Source organism: Scardinius erythrophthalmus (genome assembly GCF_964197995.2).
Source record: "Scardinius erythrophthalmus genome assembly, chromosome: 16".
NCBI lineage: Eukaryota > Metazoa > Chordata > Actinopteri > Cypriniformes > Leuciscidae > Scardinius > Scardinius erythrophthalmus.
This window is the reverse complement of record NC_138236.1, coordinates 4960751-4982703: the sequence shown is the minus strand read 5'-3', so window position 1 is coordinate 4982703 and position 21953 is coordinate 4960751. Positions and strand designations below refer to the sequence as shown.

General features: G+C 36.0%; 1 protein-coding gene across 3 annotated transcripts in view; it reads left to right on the top strand.

Annotated features, from left to right (window-relative positions):
* Window positions 1–21953, top strand: part of cdk14 (cyclin dependent kinase 14) — a 155344-nt gene that overhangs the window by 63368 nt on the left and 70023 nt on the right. For all 3 annotated transcript variants that reach the window (XM_081389058.1, XM_081389060.1, XM_081389059.1), the window contains 3 exons: window positions 960–1054; window positions 8694–8756; window positions 21071–21194. In XM_081389058.1, coding sequence (XP_081245184.1) covers window positions 960–1054; window positions 8694–8756; window positions 21071–21194 — 282 coding nt within the window. The remainder of the gene's footprint in view (window positions 1–959; window positions 1055–8693; window positions 8757–21070; window positions 21195–21953) is intronic.

The following is a 21953-nucleotide window of genomic DNA, read 5'->3' as shown; positions in this document are numbered from 1 at the left end:
CATTCAACAGCTTTAATAATAAAATAAACATAAAAAATGCAAGTAAAGACAGCAGCCCCTCATGGACGACTGCTGTCACATATAATAAAACAAACAAAACGCAACATAAATCCAGGCCTGTTCCTCTCTCGATCTTCACTGTCGTCGCTCCTCCTTTACGCTTCCGCTCCTCCGTGAGAGATACGAGACCGGTGCGTTGTGCAGATGTCGCTCATTATCAATCACGCCGCCGGCCTCATGCCGTCCTCTCACGGCCCTCGTCTTCATCCTGCTCGCCACATGAAAACCTGTGCGCATGTGTGTATTAACTTGAAAAAAATTTATGTGGCACTTCATTTCACACTGAAAGAGTGAAAGGTAAATAAAAAGGTATTATCATCAAGGCATGGAAAACCTGGAAATATCAGGGAAACATAAAGCTGTTTTAAAGGAACACGGCGACTTTTTGGGACTTTAACTTATATTATGGCCTTATTTTGTCACTTATTGGGAGCGGTATGCTAGCTGGAGCCATTTACCTCCAGTCTTTGTGCTAAGCTAGGCTAGCGGTGGGTGCGTCAGACAGAGTTACGGCACGCACAGAGATGAGTAGGGTATGTATGGACTTATCTAACTCTGGGGGATACGGTGAATAAGCTAAAGTCCCAAAAAGTCGACGTGTTCCTTTAATATATTATTCTAAGGAATTGTTGCCTGACAGATAAATGGACATCCACTTTTGCAGTTTCTACTTTTAAAAACATAAGTTCAGTTGCTGCCTCAAAGTTTTAAGTATAATCAACTTGGTTCTACAAGTCACTTCAGTTATATTAAACTGACTTAAAAAATGTAAAAACATAAGGTGCCTTGACTTACTGATTACATCATGACGTATTTTAAAATGCACTTATCCAGTTCTCATAAGTCTCAAAACTTCATTGGTCAGACTGTGTTAATGAAGTGTTTGTGTTTCTCTCCAGCGTCTCTGCTGAAAGGCCTGAAGCATTCGAACATAGTGCTGCTCCACGACATCATCCACACGAAGGAAACCCTGACGCTGGTCTTTGAGTATGTGGTGAGTATCAGACATGCTGACCGGATGAAAATCAAACCTCTGCTGGCGCATTTGTTTCTTTTATAAATAGTTTTAAATTCATTTTATTTTCTGTAACTCCACTCCAAAATGTCAGAGTATTTTTATGCCACACAACCACGTATCTCCTGTTCCTGGGCCTCACGGAGCTGGTCTGGACTCCTGTTTCTGAATAGTTTTGAAAGGTTTAAATGTGCTTCAGTCAGCATTACTTTACCTCGGGATTTTTCTTCCGCTTTGAACCTGGTGCCGGAACCGATCGGCCTCTTTATATGTGCCCAATCCTGCAGCTCTGGCACCATGTTTTTTATTAGAAAGAGTTTTTCTAACTCTTTCAAAGCCCGGCTCTTCATCTGTGGCTCTCAGCGACAGGAACGTCTCACTGTTTTACACACAGACCTGCAATGAGACGCAGCCGCAGGCGTCAGAACTGCGAATTAAAGCACATAGGAATAATTCAGCCATTTACTCGTCCTTGTGTCGCTCTGTATGACTTTCTGTCTTTCTTTCTTCTTTGAAACACAACAAAAGATTTTAGGCAAAATGTCAAATCTTCTGTTTTCCATATAATGCAACTGCACAGTGATTTATACTGTCAAGCTCTAGAAATCACCTTAAAAATACTGTAACAGTTGTACATATGACGTACAGGCTATATTTTAAGTGTTCTAAAGTCATATTAATAATACGTTTTTAAATGAAATTAAAACATGTATTGACAATTTTGAAATTAAGTAATTAAGAAATTAAGTTTTGAAATAATAACTGTGGTCATAGTCACTTCCTACTAATTATAATAGCATGAAATGAACATGAATGAACATCTGAAGATATGTTGTTTCAACCACGGAAAGTCGTCGATACACACCATTTTTCAAGTTCAAGTCCACCGACGTACTAACTCTCCTGTATGGTTTGTTTGATGGAGAATTCAGCGTTATGATTAGTCATATCACCTGTCAATCAAACTCTGAGTTCCGGATGTAAAAACTCCATTAATTTTTTCCATAGGGAAGCTGATTTTGAATGGTAACTTATAAACCTTTAAAGACAGACCTACTGTGAGCTGAGGTTGTTAATTGATAGTATTTGCTTGTTGAAGCTGTCGGCGCATTATTTCAGCTTATTTTATTTTTTTACATTTAACAGCAGAATTCCTAGTGAAAAACTACATTACCCATGATGCTCCACAGAAAATTACACAAACAGTAGCAACACGCTCCAAAATAGCTCTATAGTTCCACCCATTCCCATGAAGCTTAAATTATACTGTTTTAATACATATAATCAGCATTTGTAAATGAGTTATTTTATATTTATCTATTGTTTTAAAGGTCCCATGACATGAAATTTTCACTTTCTGAGGTTTTTTAACATTAATATGAGTTCCCCTAGCCTGTATATGGTCCCCAAGTTTCTAGAAATTTCAATCGGTGTAAATCGAGCTTTTGCTATCTTTCTTTGCCTTTGAGAAAATGGAAGCTCAATCGCGCTGATCTTGAATCTCCTCCTTATGACGTTATAAGGAGGAATGTTACCTCCCCTGTCTCTGCTTTGCCCGCCCAGAGAATATTTCCGCCCATGAGAAAATGAGCTAGGAAGGAAGTAGTAACGCGCGCGCGCGATTTTAGTTTGTCCACGAGAGATATCATGGCTTTTGAGCGAGCGAAGCATAACAATTGCTCAATAATTGGATGTACAAATGAACACCGAAGGGTTAATACAGAGCTGGGCTTGCTGAACGTCTGAAACTAATGTCTGGATCACTCTCTTTGGCTCAGCTACACACCTCGGAACAGTAAGTCAACTAATGATATAAGTGTGTTGCTTTACTGTTTATGTTTGCCTAGACTGTTACACGTAGAATGTGGCTGTCACATTAGCTATGCAGCCATGCAGTTTATGTGTGTGAATACACACACTGTAACGCGAGTGTTGTACACTTCTTTGTTATTTGGATAACCGTTTTCCTGTTGGTTATACGGCGTGCGCGATATCCGCATTTCAAGATCGCAGAGCTTGATGATGTAATTGTAATAAGATAAATTACAGATGTTACAGATCTCTCATGAAAAAGCAACAGTAGGTTAGCGTTAGCTACATGATAATAACTGTAAACCATCCGAATAAAGTACCGTATCCAGACATAATATTTTAAACTAACCATTCGGAAAAGTCCTGCTGGAACCGCTGAGTTGTTGCTTCTCCATCCGGATCAGATTCTGGGTCAAACTGAAATGCTTGAACGACTGCGTGTCTTCGTGCCATTGCTATATCCAACGTTAAGCACGGACCGGTACCGTTGCGCAAGATGGTCAAGGCCACACCCACCCTCCACCTTGCGCCACCTTTCTCCTCCTCATTAACATTTAAAGCTACAGACACCGAAACGGCCTGTCTGAAGGAAGCTCATTCTGGGACTGGCTTGTAGTGGCTATAATTCTGCACCGAGGCTGAATTTTTGAAAAGAGATTTCAGATACAGTACTAGGGACCACTAAGGCCTATATTAAAGCCTACAAAAAATAGCATGTCATGGGACCTTTAAATTCGATTATGCCGTTCTCAATGCTTCATGGGATTGTAGTTCCTTCCCTCATTAAAACTGTTAAGTTCATAGTCTTGTATCTTTGTATTTTTGTTCGATTTTCAAAAAAATGTTTTGCTTCAAATCAAAGTTTGTAGTATTATGATTCACCTCATAGCTTATTGGTTTGGTTCATGGCTTATAGCTCTTTAACAAAGAATATTTTTAAATAGCCTACCTATGAGAAAAATTTATGAAAATTAAAAAAATAAAAATACTTCCGGAACCAGTGCAGCTGAAAAAGGGGACAGGCACTGTTGCACTCTATTATAACTATATTTTTTGGACAAACTATTCCTTTAATGAAAATAAAGGTGTTGTGTTCAGTCTGAAAGTTATATGCAGAAATAGGGAGAGATATAAAACGTTTGCTGATAGTAAGGTTCTGTATGTGAGAATGATGTATGCAGCATTAGTGTGATAAATCATTACAGTTCCCATTTGCCTCTGCACTCTCTTAAAGGTCCCGCTTGTCTGAAGCAGGTACAGAAATGCCAGTTTAATTGTTAATGAGCCTCCGGGACGATCTGTGTCTGTAGGGAACGTCTGGTCAGGAGGTTCAGCTTCTCTTCCCTGCTGGGAAAAAGTCAGCAGCCTAAGGCTGGTTCTGGTTGCTTTTATGTCTCTTGGATTTTATTTTATGCTTGTTGTATTTTTATATATAAATATATATATATATATATATATATATATATATATATATATATATATATATATATATATATATATATATATATATATATATATATATATATATATTAATATTATATATATTATATAATATATTATATATTATATAATATATTATATATATATATATATATATATATTAAAATATCTAAATAATTTAAAAGCAAATTAAAATGAATAACTTAAATGACATTTACTTTTTATTTTTATTTATTTATTGGATATGATGCCAGCAGTAATTAAACCAGTTAAACCATCTGTTATTTTATCCAGAAATTGTGCTTTATAGTTTAGATCCATGAAGAGCTCAAGACTTGTGCACAATGATAAAATTAGCTTTTGACAAAGGTTAAAATAAATGAGAAGTGTTGTCAAAGTACAGTATCAGCGTTCACAGATCCAGACAGGATTTCTCACAGGAACCCCTGAGTTAGATGTTAAACACATTTGATTTAGATAGCTTTTTTTCTTTTTACAACTTTCCTTTCCTTACAGTTTTTGTTGTAGTGTTCACTCACAAATACTGATCTGTACAGTAAGCAAAAGCAGACACTGAGCTGAGGGTCAGGACAACATGCACTTTCTAACTCAATAACTCAATGCTTTCATGTTCTCAGCAAATGCTGTTCTTAACATAAAAATAATTGTCCACTCAAAGGATGCACTTGACTTTTAATAAAGTGCACTTTTAAATGGACAGGAGCTAATTGGTCCTCAAAGACGAACGCCAAGAAAACCGGTTGTAGGTTTAAACTCCTGTCAGGCTTGACACTTGATTTAATGCATCACAGAAAGAAAAGAGCACTTGTTAAATGTGTTTTCTCTGAATGTCAATGCACACTGTGACACTGACCTCCCGTCATCGATCCGTGTCACAGTCTAAAGGGAAGATTGGTGCCTTCCCTGATTAGCTTTATATGTTGTGCTATTTTTGCATCTCTGATATAACTTATTACTTCATACTCTGGTAAACAGTGTTTTTTTTTTCCAGGAATGTATCCTCTTGCTAAATTGGATGAGCGTGAAATTGCAGCTCGAGTCTGATTTATTCATGAGAGCTAAGCTAACACGTTGGGGTGTCAAAGAAAACAATCAAAACACTAAGATTGGACAACGGCTCAGCTATTGATAGCTTTGGTCCGTTGAGAGATTCGAACCATAGCTTAGTTATTAATCTGAGACCACCGCTGTGATCTCATCAGAGTCATTTCGGTGAGAAAATGCACTCGGGCTGAATGCGGACGCATTTAGATGCGGGCCGCGAGCAAACAGAGGGTTTCGCACTGAGGAAATCAATTCATTTTCCACGGCGAGCAGTTAATAATGATTGACGGCGACGGACAGGCATATCTGAAGCCCGTTTGAGTGAGAGACTGCATTATTCATGAAAGGAAACACGTTTATCTGCGGTGCGGGACGGGTAGCAGCGGGTGTTTGCAAATATCAGCGGCCCTCCAACGCCGCAGGTCTGTGGGCAAAATAAAGACTGAGGAGAGCATTGTGGGTAATTCTTTCACCCCCCGACTGTATTTACATGCACAGCGACGCGGCCCACAAAGCCTCTTGCACCTTCAGACAGTCACGTTATTGAGCCTGTAGAGCTTCTGGTCTCACCGATACAGGAAATTATTTCAGTTTGACTCATGGAAGTGTTTGTGAAGCCATCCGTTTGCATTCTATATATATATATATATATATTAGGGCTGTTGATTTAATGAGTTAATTTAATTAAATAGTATTATTAAATTATTAACGGATGTTTTTGCCCCGAAATGTGATATTGATTTTATACAATATCACATTGTATAAAAGTGCAAATGTGATATTGATTTTATACAACAGTTCAATAAATAATAAGTTAATATTGTTATAATTTAGACATTAATTTGCTCAATTTTGAATCCCCGTTTTGAGCGAATCAATCGGTTGAAGGGCTTGGAGCCAGAGGGGCGTAAGTGGCTTTTGACAAACTTTACAGGAGAGACAAAACAAAATTTTGACCACACTTCAATCACCTGTATTATTAACCTTAAACCACAAAACACAAACATTGCAACCACAGGTATACTTACATGAATGCGTATTTAAGTAATAAACTCATGGCATATTAACACAATGAACATGTTCTAAAACATTTTAAAATAAAAAAAATATGGCAATAACGTCAGATATGCCTTTTTGGCACCAAACATTTCCAAGTCTTCTACTGGGCGTATCTGCTGAACAATCTATGTGAACAATGCAGAAAATAATTGGTCAAAAGGGGAATTGATTGAATAATTAACACTTGAATAACACCTGAACAGTTAATTAATTTTCATTTAACTCATTCATTAATTTTTTTTCTTTTTTTCTCATTTCACTTTTCCATTCTGGGCATCTGCTGAACAGTACAGACTGTAATAAAAGTCACTGAACTTCTGATTGGCAATTCAAAACACACTTCTGATTGGCAATTCATGAGTTGTTCAATTTATGTCATTACATTCTTTTTTTTTTAAATACTCTATACAATTGACAGTTCTCTCATGTTCTTTTTACTCATTTCACTTTTCTTTTTTGTTCAACCATTTCAATAACTCTGTGAGTCTATTCATTGACCACATCCAAAGAATCAGGTCGTGTCTTATTTGCTTTTCTGTTCACTAGTTTGTTTAGTTCTACTCACTGTACTAGGGATGGCGAAAACTAAAAATTTTCTTGACCGACCACCGAGCCTCATTAGCCGGTTGAAACCGGTTAACCGATTAGTTTAAAATATGCTACGCTATTTGAAATAACAGCCATTTCAAATAACTGGACGCGCGTACCGCACCGCGATAAACGACTCACCATTCGCGTCGCAGGACCTCCAGACGCGCGTAAACGCGTCTTTGCACTGAAATCACTCGCGCCAGATGCTCTATTCGCGCGTTTGGTGTGAACGCACGAGGCTTGCGGGTGTCGCGTTTTCAGGTGATACATCATAGATGATGTGCTACTGTATTTAAGCACTGTATCACACAAGTTGCAACTTACATCTGTGTCATTCTTTTTGGTGAAATGGTCCCACACACTACTTTTCTTTGCACGCTTCATCCTGTCGTCTGCCCTGGCTAAACGCTGTGACCTGGCGACAAATGTTCTTATTGTTTTTTTAAGGACAAACAGGCGAGTTATGAAAAACTGAGGGTGAGGGATTTGTTCACTTCACACAAAAAGATCTTGGAATGAGATGACTAACTGTAGTAGCGTTTAGTCCACTCTAGCCTGATAGATATCACCTTTTTTTTTTAACCAACTACCGACAACTTTGATCGGTTAACGTTGATACGGTCAACCATCGGTCAAACGGTCATCGGTTAACATCCCTACACTGTACTCACTGTTCTACTCACTGTCCACTGTCAGAGCATTGTAGAACTCTGCGTATCTTGTGAGGAAATGCATTCAAAAACAACTCTGACTCATCTTCAACTTCTTCAATATAGGATTCATCAGTTTGTTTCATAATATTCATCAAAATCTTTTCTGCCTCAGACAGTTCCATGTCTGCAGTTGTGTCAGCCATTTTGAATGCTGTTTTAGGGCACCAACTACACTTACGCCCTTCTTGCTCTGAACAAAAATGTGGGTATTACATGTCCTACATGTATTTTTCAGAGCCAGAAGGCATAAGTGGACTTACGCCCTTCTGGCTCCAAACATTACTCTTTGTGTTAGGTCTTTATTGTTTTGTTGCTTTATTCAATACAGTTTGATCTCAGATAGGTCTTTTTGGCACCATTGGACAGAGCTCATCGAGACCTTTATTTTGATATTAAGAACTCATATTCAGCCAAAATGCCACTTACGCCCCTCTGGCTCCAAGCCCTCGCAATGATTCAGTGGCCCATTCATAAAGACAAACATGGGCCCTGTCCCAAATGGCACACTTCATATGCACTTTCGGTCTTGTGGACTAATGGCTGCCGCATGCGAGTGTCTGTTAAGTCCACGAGACCGTACGGTGTCCCATCTGTCATTTTAGGTTTCAGAAGGGTGCTCACGATGCACACTTTTGCCGAGCTCTGCAACCGACTTCTTCCCGACAGTCAAAGTGGCGTTACGTCACAAAGTGCGGACTCGTAGGAAGACCGCGAGTGCTTAGGGTGCCTTAGTGTATGTGTATATATATATATATATATATATATATATATATATATATATATATATATATATATATGTGTATATATGTGTATATATATAAATGACATTTAAAAATGGTCTATTTTAGTATTTTGAAGCAGTTCATGAGATTTTGTTTAGAGTCTGTGTCTCCTGTCACTGCCTCATGTCCCTCTTCCCTCTCTCTCTCTCTGTTCAGCACACAGATCTGTGTCAGTACATGGACAAACATCCCGGGGGTCTCCATCCAGACAACATCAGGGTGAGTGAGATTCTGCTCACTTTGCTTTGTTTTTCAAGCTTCTTTTAGGTGATTCTGTGATGAAATGGCTCTGGTCAAATCCTGTTTTTTCAGTATTTAGTTGTGCTGTTGTCACAGGGAATAATACACATACTGTTCTTATACGCATATTGCATAGAAATGCCAAACGTCAATCTGATTGGCTAGATTTATACGACAGGTTATTATGTGTGTGGTGATATAAATAAAAACGAATTGCTGTATTTTACCTTATTTTTACACATTTTATATTAATTGGTGACTATCAAAGAGTGGATCCTCTGATTGAAGAAAAATTCATTTCATAGCAAATATAAATATACTGTATATACTTTTATATATTTTTAAATATTTATAATAATATATATATAATTTATATCATACTGTGACTTCTGACTTCATGTTTGTTTATTTATTTAAATATTTATTTATTTACTTATTCATTTATAAAACATTATTTTTTATCGTTTAACCTGGCAAAATCAGATAAATTGTCACTGGTTTTGTGATGTTCATAGTATTGAATCTTTCAAGTTTTTTTCTCCCATCATTTTCTCCTCTCCTCTAAATGTCATCGGTGGCTTGATTAGCTCGTTTCAGTATTAGTGTTTGTTTCCTGTGCAGTGTGGATCGGTCTAGTGAGACGATTGTTTCATACAGTGTACAGTTCTGACGCATGGATTGAGTATTTTTCTCAGTCTTGAGTAAAGGCCTTCCAGGCCACTTTGATTTCCCCCTCTCTTCCGTTCTGCAATCAGAAGTAGAGCAGAAGTCGTGTGAGTTCAGACTGTGACCCATTTGACCGGCTTCCTCGTCCTCATCTGTCAGTCTGCATGGAGTCTCTTCAGTTGAGCTCAGATAATCAGACCAGAACCAATGATTTGATCTTTTAAAATGACTTCTGAATGCTGCTTGAGCTCCTCCAGCGAGCGTCTGGCCTGTAACACGAGACTTTCGTGCGCATGTTTAATTGAGCGGTAAGACCACACACTCGCAGAGAAAGTGCAGTGTGTTTTCTGACTCCAGAATGTTTTGTTAGAGTTCAGAAGGAAGAAATGACCTGGGAGAACAGACTTGCGTTTAAAGGAGAACTTGGTAGCTTTTTTAACTTAATAAAACTGTCTAGAAATCATTTGGATGGTTAAACAACCTGTTCTGGTGATATTGGTGACTTTCCCCGCTCCCCCCAGCGTTCCCAGGCGGAAAACCAACCTTGCAACTTGTTCACTACCGTCCCGGCAAGATAGAAATTGGAAGTCTCGTGAGAAGCGAAAGCAAGAATGAGAACGAGCGCGAAACACAAATTGCTTTACGGCAATTCGACATAAACACACACGCATGTATGATGTATTACCAGATTACCCACCTCGGTAGACAAAGCTCCACACGATACAGTTGGCTTGCTCCGATCAAAACAAACGCACATGAGCAGCGGTAGAGAAGGGGAGGAGGCCGCCGCAAGTGAGTTTTTTACGACTGTGTTGTGAAATATACGCCCCCCCACAGCTGTAGGGGGAGCTCGTGGGGAAAACATGCGACAACAAAAGGGAAAATCAGCGAAGAAGTGACTAGAGTTCGCTAGAGTTGCCGAGTTCGGCTTTAAAGCTGAGGTTTGACAAATTTGGAATGTTCTTTTTTTTTTTCTCATAACCCAATTTAATGTGCACTTTTAATACAGTATACCATATTTTCCGGAATATACATCTTTTTTTTTTTTTTTCATCTAAATGTGCTGCGACTTAAAGGGATACTTCACCGATTAGCATTAAGCTTTCTATCAGTAGAAACCCGGTAGTATTTTCGAATGACCGAGAGATTTCTGTATTGTGTGTCTGGGAAAAAAAACCTCAGATGACGCAAAAATCGTCATTTAGCTCATCAGAGGCTTTTTTGTCCTGAGGCGAGAGACTACAGCCAGTAGGGGGAGCTCGTTCCGCATGTCTTCAACCCGCCCATAGGGGGATCTCACGATAAAACGCTGTCTTTTCAGTTTCGAGTCAACTAGTAGCCTAGTTGTATCATTTCTTCAGATACTGCCCTAAGTGACCGGTAGGCGTGGCTTGGGAGTGGCCTCGTAGGGCAGCGAAGCAAGTGCATTCTGGGAGTTGTTGTCTTTCATCCACATGAGCCAAAAATACATTTTCTGGCTTTTCTCAGTCTAGAAGGCACTAACTTCTAAAATAATTTCGCATTTCTACTACATAAATGACCCAATTTAAATGCACATTCATCTATCCAGCGGTGAAATATCCCTTTAAGGCTGTGACACACCAAGCCGATGCTGAAGAACTAGCGGAGATGGAACTCGTTGATTCTCTGATGTTTACAGCAAAATGCTTTAAGTGCAAATGCTTCCTTTTAGTACTGTTTGCTGTTTAAGCTGGAGAAATGCATTAATGAAAATGCTGAAAGAATCCTTTGCGTTTCTTTGTGCAACAAGAAAATGTCACTGTAAATGTTCATTTTGCATCGCCAAAGTTGATATACACGGGCATTTTGCTCCTGCTGGTGGATGTTGTAATTACACCAATTTGCAGGCCAAAAGCTTCAATCTCTATTGACACATGCATTTATAAATTGTCATATTTTCTGATGAGTAATTGACTGTGTTACTTACTTGATTTATGTGACAACATAAATTGTATATGATAAAAATTCTCCTTGAAATCAATAAAAAAGTTAATTCATGACAATGCTAGCAATGATTTCGTAGAAAGTTGCTGTGAAATGAAAGTAATTTATGGTGTGTCAGAGTGAAAGTAAGAGGTGATGGAGCGAATGAGGCCATGGAGCAGAAGGCTGGTGGGGAAGCGGGTGTTGCTTATGTAATTCATCAGGTTTTTGTCACTGTGGATTTACATAAATAAAGTATTTATCCCGTTCGCTCCCTCATTAAAATTCAAACCAATAGAGAATTCATGATAAATGACAAGCTGACAGAAAGAGAATGAGAGAAGCTCACCTGAAACAGGAACGGCCCGCAGTCAGAGCCGAGATGTTTCCCTTTCGTTCAGTGTTGGCACAGTGTTTTCGTTCCCTGACAGACTGCAAGTTACACCGGTTTAAAGAACAGAGCCGATGTCACCAGGATTCCTCTGGTTAAATTAGATGTATAAGGACAGTGAGGTCCAGATCAGTGAGATTCGGAGAATCGTTTTATGGCTAATATAATGTCTAATGCATTTAGAGCAGTGACGCACGCGTCCTCCTCTGAACACTTGGAGAACTTGGCTTAGAAGAGCTTGCACTGCTGCTTGTGCTACTTTTGGCAAATAGTTCACCAAAAAAAGTTACAAAAGTAGCATTTTTTACTTAGTTTAATTTAGCTGTATTTTCAGGATATTGAGCAATTAGCAAAGTTTTTAAAGGCATTATCTGTGTTCACTGAGAACGATTTGAAACCTATAAATGTATGTCTTAAAACATTGGACCATTAAATGAATCTACCATATATATACTGTGAATCTATATATATATACACACACACAGTATATGGTAGATTCATCTAATGGTCCAATGTTTTAAGACATAAATTTATATTAATATAAGATTAATCACATCTAGCATAAAAGTTTGTGTTTATATAATATATGTGTGTATCAGTGGCGATTTCTTTAAGACTGCAAGGGAAGCTCGGCTTCCCTTATAATGTCAAAAAAATGAATGGTCAAATATGTACTATTGTATTAACATTTTATTGACTAAAATGCGTTAGAAAACGTTCGTCTCAAAGACGAGTTCGTTTTGAATCAGTTACATACAGCAGGTCGACTGACTCGATTTCCTTCGCATACATTCCCGTAGCGTCACAGTGCATTTCCCTGTTGAAGCCCAGCTTCCATTGACTTCTATGGGGCTGCTTCGAACAGTTTTTTTCAGCGCTTCGAAACTACACGGTCATTGGATAAATGCTGCGATTATGTCCCGCCCATGGAAGCTCAGCTTCTCTGGGGGTGAACGGGGAGTGGGCTGGCCTGGACTCCGGGCTTCCGCGTGATGATTGGAGGGTCTGTCGAAAGGCTGTGTCTCCTTTTGATTGACAGCGATTTCATACAATAAAAAGTCGCTGATGTTGAAGCTGTTCGAGCTCAGTCCCATCGCGGATTTTTCAAAGACAAACTGCTGCAACTTATTTCTTGGTATTTACTTGTCGAAATTGCTAGCCAATTTTTATAATACATTTCACACAATTATACATTTATACCTTTATTATATTATTAGGCCTACTTATTATATTTTTTATATTATTATTATTATTAGTAATAATTAAAAAATAATTAAAAAAATATCTTTAGCATTATTATTATACTTTATCATATTATTATTTCTACCTTTATTATATTATTACATTCATTTTTCACAGAGCATTTTCTTGAAAAGGAACGTAGAATTTACGTATAAATAAATGAATAATTTTTATGATGTAGGCCCGAAAATGAGCTTCCCCTCTTTGAAAGACCAGCAGCCGCCACTGGTGTGTATGTATATGTACACACACACACACACATATATATATATATATATGTGTGTGTGTGTGTGTGTGTGTGTGTGTGTGTGTGTGTGTGTGTGTGTGTGTGTAAGACAAGACTGTATACATTATATTGTATTTACAATAAAGTTGAATCTAATCTAAAATATCTTAGACTATATAAATTGACTTGTAAAGCAACACTGCATAAGATATTAAAGTGGAAATCAGTTTACTAAATAATGTAATCTTGACTGACTGCTTCATTTCCACTTGAAAATTTCTTTCATTCTTTATTTCTTGAATATAAGTGTATTTTGTCTAACCACACTAGCAGATCATGTATTTTTAACCCGTGTAAAACAAAATACACATGTAATAAAGACACAATCTATGAAAACATCATGAAAACGTCTTAATATCTGATTCAGCGATGCTTCACAAGTAAATTTAACTTGTTTTGAGGATTTTTAGACATTTTACCTTGGAAAACAAGACAAAAGTACGAATATAAATAGGATTTTTGCAGTGTATGGGCAGGATAAGCATGTGTGGTAGTTAACACATCTTTAAATGCATCTTCTGTTCTGTTCTCTTGTACTTCATCTGTCTGTTTTTTAACACAAGAGCATGTCCTTAGTGTCTTAATGTTTTCTGGAGCGCTCGTCTTCAAACCGCCTCCTCAAGCATCAACCAGATCCAAGATGGCAGTAAGTAGCGATTAGCTCCCACAGTCACGAGCAAACACGCCACACAAGGGCTACAGTTTTAATTCCGCCCATTAGCTCGAGCTGATTCATTCGCTCAGATCTGCGTTCAGCAATCACGCTAATAAAAGCCATTAGACTCTCTGCTGCAGGTTGGAGGGAATTAGCATTTGAAAGGGAGCGCTCAGGGCGCTAGCTGCTAATGTAATTACTGGTCAAGCAGGAGAGAGAGGACGTCCCACACCAGACCTCGAATCTGGGCTGCCGTCCAAGCAGACCTCCTGCGCATATGCCGCTCTCGCTCCAGAAATAACAGGATATTTTCAGAGTCCTCGTTACGCTGGAGTTCGTTACATTGATTCGCTCGACACATCGGGCTGGTTTAATGAGAATGCTTAAATGAATTTATTGATAATGACAGCCGGCCCAACCTCAGGAGAAGTGCAATCAGACGAGGTTCTATAGTCCATGTGCTTTACTACAGCGTCTGTGTTACAATCTATCTATCTATCTATCTATCTATCTATCTATCTATCTATCTATCTATCTATCTATCTATCTATCTATCTATCTATCTATCTATCTATCTATCTATCTATCTATCTATCTATCTATCTATCTATCTATCTATCTATCTATCTATCTATCTATCTATCTATCTATCTATCTATCTATCTATATATCTATCTATCTATCGTTCTATCGTTCTATCGTTCTATCGTTCTATCTATCTATCTATCGTTCTATCTATCTATCTATCGTTCTATCTATCTATCGTTCTATCGTTCTATCTATCATTCTATCTATCTATCTATCTATCTATCTATCTATCGTTCTATCGTTCTATCTATCTATCTATCTATCTATCTATCTATCTATCTATCTATCTATCTATCTATCTATCTATCTATCTATCTATCTATCGTTCTATCGTTCTATCGTTCTATCGTTCTATCTATCTATCTATCTATCTATCTATCTATCTATCTATCTATCTATCTATCTATCTATCTATCTATCTATCTATCTATCTATCTATCGTTCTATCGTTCTATCTATCATTCTATCTATCTATCTATTGTTCTATCCAACCTCAGGAGAAGTGCAATCAGACGAGGTTCTATAGTCCATGTGCTTTAATACAGCGTCTGTGTTTCTATCTATCTATCTATCTATCTATCTATCTATCTATCTATCTATCTATCTATCTATCTATCTATCTATCTATCTATCTATCTATCTATCTATCTATCTATCTATCTATCTATCTATCTATCTATCTATCTATCTATCTATCTATCTATCTATCTATCTATCTATCTACAGTATCTATCGTTCTATCTATCGTTCTATCTATCTATCGTTCTATCTATCTATCGATCTATCTATCTATCTATCTATCTATCTATCTATCTATCTATCTATCTATCTATCTATCTATCTATCTATCTATCTATCTATCTATCTATCTATCTATCGTTCTATCTATCATTCTATCTATCTATTGTTCTATCTATCTATCTATTGTTCTATATATCGTTCTATCTATCTATCTATCTATCTATCTATCTATCTATCTATCTATCTATCTATCTATCTATCTATCTATCTATCTATCTATCTATCTATCTATCTATCTATCTATCTATCTATCTATCTATCTATCGTTCTATCGTTCTATCTATCGTTCTATCTATCGTTCTATCTATCTATCGTTCTATCTATCTATCTATCTATCGTTCTATCTATCGTTCTATCGTTCTATCTATCATTCTATCTATCTATCTATTGTTCTATATATCGTTCTACCTATCTATCTATCTATCTATCTATCTATCTATCTATCTATCTATCTATCTATCTATCTATCTATCTATCTATCTATCTATCTATCTATCTATCTATCTATCTATCTATCTATCTATCTATCTATCTATCTATCATTCTGCCTATCTATCGTTCTATTGTTCTGTCTTTTATTCTATCGTTCTATCTATCCTTCAAAATTCAAGGCTTTTTTAACCTTTGTCTAAAACAAGGTTTTCAAGGTTTTGTCAGGCTGTCATTCCAGGATTATCTTGTCAAACTTTGCTTTTCTGGTTAAAAATGACATTTATATGAATTTCAATAAATTTTACTTCCTTACATTGGAATTCAAATTGAAATCATGTTGCCACATCAATTACAATTCAAATCAAATTCAGGTGGAAGGTGGAATTTAAAAGACTTTCTCAATTCAATTCTGGCACCAAACACCCCAGTGTGTTTGTGAACATTCGTCATCCTGATAGTTTATTTGCAGGAGCAGGATGAGGCCGGCTGCATTTTCCAGAAGGTTTCAGCTTAATGGGACAATCACAGTTGTTTAGTCGATCAACCCACGAACCATCTGACGAAACAAACAAAGCCTTTCATTTAAAGACACAATCAGGGACATAAATTGTTGTGAACTGCAGTAATGGTCCATCAGTCTGATGGCATATACTGATTTTAGCAACGCTCCTCCTTCATAAATGCTCTGCCGGACGTCACATTCAGGAAGACGGCCGATCATGTTGCAATGCATCAGAAGTAATTTGATCTAAGTGAGGTTTACTGCTAACCTGCTGTTGTTGGATTTCAGATGCTGGTGTCCACATTTTATAAAGTATCTATAGTTATTTTCACAATACTTGTGACTGACTATGATTGTTTTTTTTTACGAAGCAGGTCAGAGTCTTACTGTAATATTTGATAGATGGATGGATAGATGGATGGATTGTTGGATGGATGGATGGATGGATTGTTGGATGGATGGATGGATGGATAGATAGATGGATGGATGGATTGTTGGATGGATGGATGGATTGTTGGATGGATGGATGGATGGATGGATGGATGGATGGATTGTTGGATGGATTGTTGGATGGATTGTTGGATGGATGGATGGATGGATGGATGGATGGATGGATGGATGGATTGTTGGATGGATGGATGGATAGTTGGATGGATTGTTGGATGGATGGATGGATGGATAGATAGATAGATAGATAGATAGATAGATAGATAGATAGATTTTTTTATTGCAAAATCAGTACTGGTTAAAAATATAGACAGTGACCACTCAGAGTACTGCTTTTTTAATGAATGAACACAAAATAACAGTTAAAGATCATATGTCCTACTTAAAGGTACCAAAATAAAAATATGAAAATTACAGAAAAACTGCAATCTTCCCACAAAAAGTAGTACAAATTAACAACTTAAACAAACAAACAACAACAATGAAAAAAATATTTTTAAGAACAAAGCAACACATGAAGAACAAAGAAAGACATTACGTAGAACAAGTGTCCGGTCCATTTGTTTGCATTTAAACTACAAGACTTTTATTTTGACACACAGGATCATATTTTTTGTAATCAGCCTGCAATCAGTTCTCATAGTCGTGAGACGAAAAAGTTGAGTTGAATTGGCTTACTGTCGAAACATTATGCTAATATACTATATACACAATATTGTCCCTTTGCTTGTTCTCAGACAGGCGTGAGATCTTTGAGCTTCACTCACGAGACTCGTGTTGTGGAGACTGGGAGAGCAGGTGTGGAGCTGATGGACCATTGACACGCCACATTAAAAACTGATTCTCCAGCAGATGTGAGAGACTCTCTGGTTCATTTAGCAGCCATTCTGCTTCTTCCAGCACAAACTTAAGAAGACAGTCTTTAGTGAAATCAGTCACTGAATTTCTCCTTAAAGCTGGATTTTATCCACTGTAAAATAACAGATAATCAGTTATTATTGCAGAATGAGTATGTATGAGAAATCATTCAGTCAATAGAAACTATTAATTTTTGTCTTTTTTTTTGTTTCATATAAGACAGACACTTAAAGTCTATTAGTTTGAAGAAGAAAAACTGTTTTCCTGTGTTGTCAGGAAAGTGGTGAGTTTCTGAGATCAGTTCACCCAGAAAATACGTCTCTAAAATAAAGCCACAGGAAGAGGAATGATGTGTCGTCGCTTTGAGAGCAGAAACCTGCAGGAGAGCTTAAATGTTCAGATATCTGACGAACCTGCTGTGATTCTTCTGATGAAACTATGAGTGCAGTCGTCAGTGTGTTGCTATGCTGTCGCTAAGGTGTTCTGTGGTGAACAGATTCGCGACTAAACTTCACATAAAGCTGGTGATGCCAGCAGTGTCTTGCCCAATGAAGAGCAAAGGATTAAGAGTTCAGCCAAACATATTTTTGCCAAAATAACGTTTTGAAAGTAAAATATTATTATTATTATTATTCAATATTTATATATATATATATATATTTTTTTTTATTAATAATTACTTGTTTTTATTTTACAGTAGGCTACAATAGTTGGTTGTTATAGTAATTTTAGTTTTATAATTTAATAAAATATAAAAATATAAAGAATAATATTCTATTATTATTATTATTAAATATTATAGTAATTTAATTGTTCTAATTTAATTAAATATTTTAACAGCAATATTATTATTATTATTATTATTATTATTATTATTATTAAAAATGATTTATATTTTACAGTACAGTAGTTTTTTCCATGATTTTAATTATTTAATTTTAATAATTAAAATAAAAATATTTAACAACAACTATTGTTGTTATTATTAACTATTTGATTTTTTCATTTTACAGTACAATAGTATTTTATTATAGTAACTTGTTAATTTTTTTAATAATTTGTTAAAATAAAAATTCAAGATTATTATTATTATTATTATTATTAAATGCTTGTTTTTTATTTTACAGTACAATAGTATTTTATTATGGTAATTTTCATTTTTATAATAAAAATAAAATAAATATATATTTTAACAACAACTTTTATTATTATTATTAAATATTTACTTTTTATTTTACAGTACAATAGTATTTTTTATTTTAGTGATTTAATTTTTATAATTTAATAAAATATTTTATTATTATTATCACTAAATATTAGATTTTACAGTATGATATTATTTTTCTTTTAATAATTAAAATACAAATATTTTGACAAACTATGTTTTTTTACAGTACAATCATATTTTTATTATAGTAATTAAATAAATATATTTATATACATAGCCTATATATAAAAAAAAAGTATTGTTATTGTTGCTGTTGAGATGTTTATTTTTTATTTTTTTTCACCCATTTTGTCATCCAGCATGTGAAAGCTGTGCATCTGATCACTTACTGTAATAAAGTAATTAGTACTAGTGATACGTGAGATAGTTGAGGATCATAATCAAAAACCAATATGAGCTCATATGTTAATGTGGAATTATTGATGAAGTCTTAAGATGGATTATCAGTCAGATATGGAGATACTGCTGTACAAATGATAAATTACACTCGTTCTCACAGCAACAATGTAATTACCATTTTCCCAGAAGTGAAATGCCTAATAGCGAATGGCCTTGAATGGTTTGTAGTATTAATACTCATCATGGGTGTAGCTCCAGGCAATGTCTCCGCTTCCCAGTTAAATCAGATCCGGCCTTGAGATAATGGAAGATAATGGAGAGAACAAGCTATAATGAAAGAACAAGCTCTGTTTACATTGATAGTCCTCAAACATTCAGGTTTTATTATGATCTTTGGCTACAAACATCTTAATCTTCTGATGCAGCATTTCACTGTCAAAGAACTGAAGACTGAACCCTAAACACACGAAACTTTAACCCTGGTCTTCCCTGTAGAGCCAGCGCTGCTCTTTCCTTCAGGTCTGTCTGTGTTAGCGGAGGATTGTCGATATTCCAGGCGTGTATTGATCGTGTTTTCATTCTGCAGATTAGGCCCTGAGGCTCGCCCTCCTTTTGTCCTGTTGTGTTTCTTCATCTTCCTTCACTTTATCTCTTCTTCCAGGTGCCTCTCTCATCCTGTATATCTTTTTATTTATGAATTTATTAGTAAGTTATTATTTTTGTCATTGCCAAATAATAAATATAATAGTTAATATTAATATATTTATATATTATATATCACTGTTAAATGTAAATATTTCTGTAAGAGCATACAATTTAATAAACAAATACATATTAATATTATCATAAATTAATTTATTATAATTGAAATATAATCATATCTATTTATCTGTATTGCATATCATTAGTTTTGTCAGAGCAAGTTTTAAACCGAAAAATATTAATATCAACAAACTATATAACTATATATATATATATATGTATATATAGTTATATAGTTATATACGTATAAATATATTTGTGTTTGTGTGTGTATATGTGTGTTTTGTTTATCAATGTTATATACCAGTGATTCTGTATTTGCTGATTTTCCCCCTTGTTTACGAGTCTTTCCTCACTCCTGTAGATCAATCTGTTTGGAATATAATGTTAATGTGATTGTGGGATGTTTCTATTGAAGTGAGCAGTTAAACGCTCCCTTGACGGCCATTTGACACGTTACTGGAGATGCTGGAGAATGAGTGTATCGTAAAACCTTTTCTCTGCAGACTCTTAATGAGCAGGAGCGTCCTCAGAAATGCGTTTCTTTCCACATGAGTAAACGTGAGCGTCTGAAGAACGCCTCGTTCTGACCTCATGGCTCCACGTAAACCCTTCTCTTATTGGACCCCGCGCTCCCGTGCTTCGCCTAATTGGCCGAGACTTTGATGGTTTTGTTTGACGGAGAGGCGTTTGAATCTCTTCAGTGCAGAAAACAGGCCGCTCTTGCTCTTCTCAGATTGATGCGAGGCTTCACGAGTGAAGGCCTGGGTTGTGTTTGTCTCAGATGTGTTTCGTGCATCGATTGTTCACTTTCTTTTGTTGATTGATTTGAGGAGGCTCGCTGGTCTTCATCAATACTCCACATCAACGAGCTGATAGATGCTGTATTGATGCTGCTGAATAAAATTAGATGATATAAAAGCACAATATCGACGGGGATTGCTGTATATGAGGAAGATGGGAATAAATAACATCCTTAGATGGAGAAGTGGTGTGTCACATTTACAGGATCCTGTGCACTTCAATTGACACATGTGATGGGATGGATCCTGGTGATTTGGGTTTTAAATGATACATTGATTCGCTGGTGTCATAGATGAAGATGTGTAGGTGATTTGTGATGCTCACACATGAACTGATTTGTTTGCGCAGCTGTTCCTGTTCCAGTTATTGAGGGGTCTGTCGTACATCCATCAGCGCTACATCCTTCACCGAGACCTGAAACCACAGAACCTGCTGATCAGCGACACAGGCGAGCTCAAACTGGCCGACTTTGGTAAGAAATTCCCCGCTCTACAACATTTGACGTTTCATACAGTTGATTGGTGACGAACATAAAGCAGGGCAACGACTCACTGTGTGATGAAGCCTGTAGAATGCAGTTAGAAATACCCTAAGATTCAAGATGTGTGAATATGTATGTACAATTATATTTCATAAATATGACTATGTATTTATTTATTTGTGTATTGATATTAAATATATAAAAAAAATCAGCTAAAAATAATCATATTTAAATAAATAACCCAATAATAATTTTTGGTAATGTTTATTTGTTCATTTTGTTAAATATCAGTCCTCTAGATCAATATTTCTGTCAGATATATATTTAATTTATATTTAATTTAAATTAAACAAATAAAGAATTAATATTTAATTAATAAATATAAATAAATCATATTGAAATGTATTTATGAGATCCATTGTCGTGTGAACCACTAAAATGTTTATTGTTTGTCGTTTTAACCGCATTTCAGAAGTTTTTGAGTTGAAATTATATCTCAGTATTTTGTATTATTAGTCGAGTATGAGTAGTCATTATTATTCATTTGGTTTTTCAATAAGAGAAAATGGCTTTTCATCCAAACCATTATTTATGTCAGGTAGATTTAAATACAATGCAAGAAGAAAAATACAGTTCAAACAATGAAGACATGCACGTAATTCATACGGTAGTGTCATTAAACGTATTTATAACGATCTTTCTTCTGTTATTGAACATGTTGTTCTGGTCTTTCTGCTCTTCCTGGATATT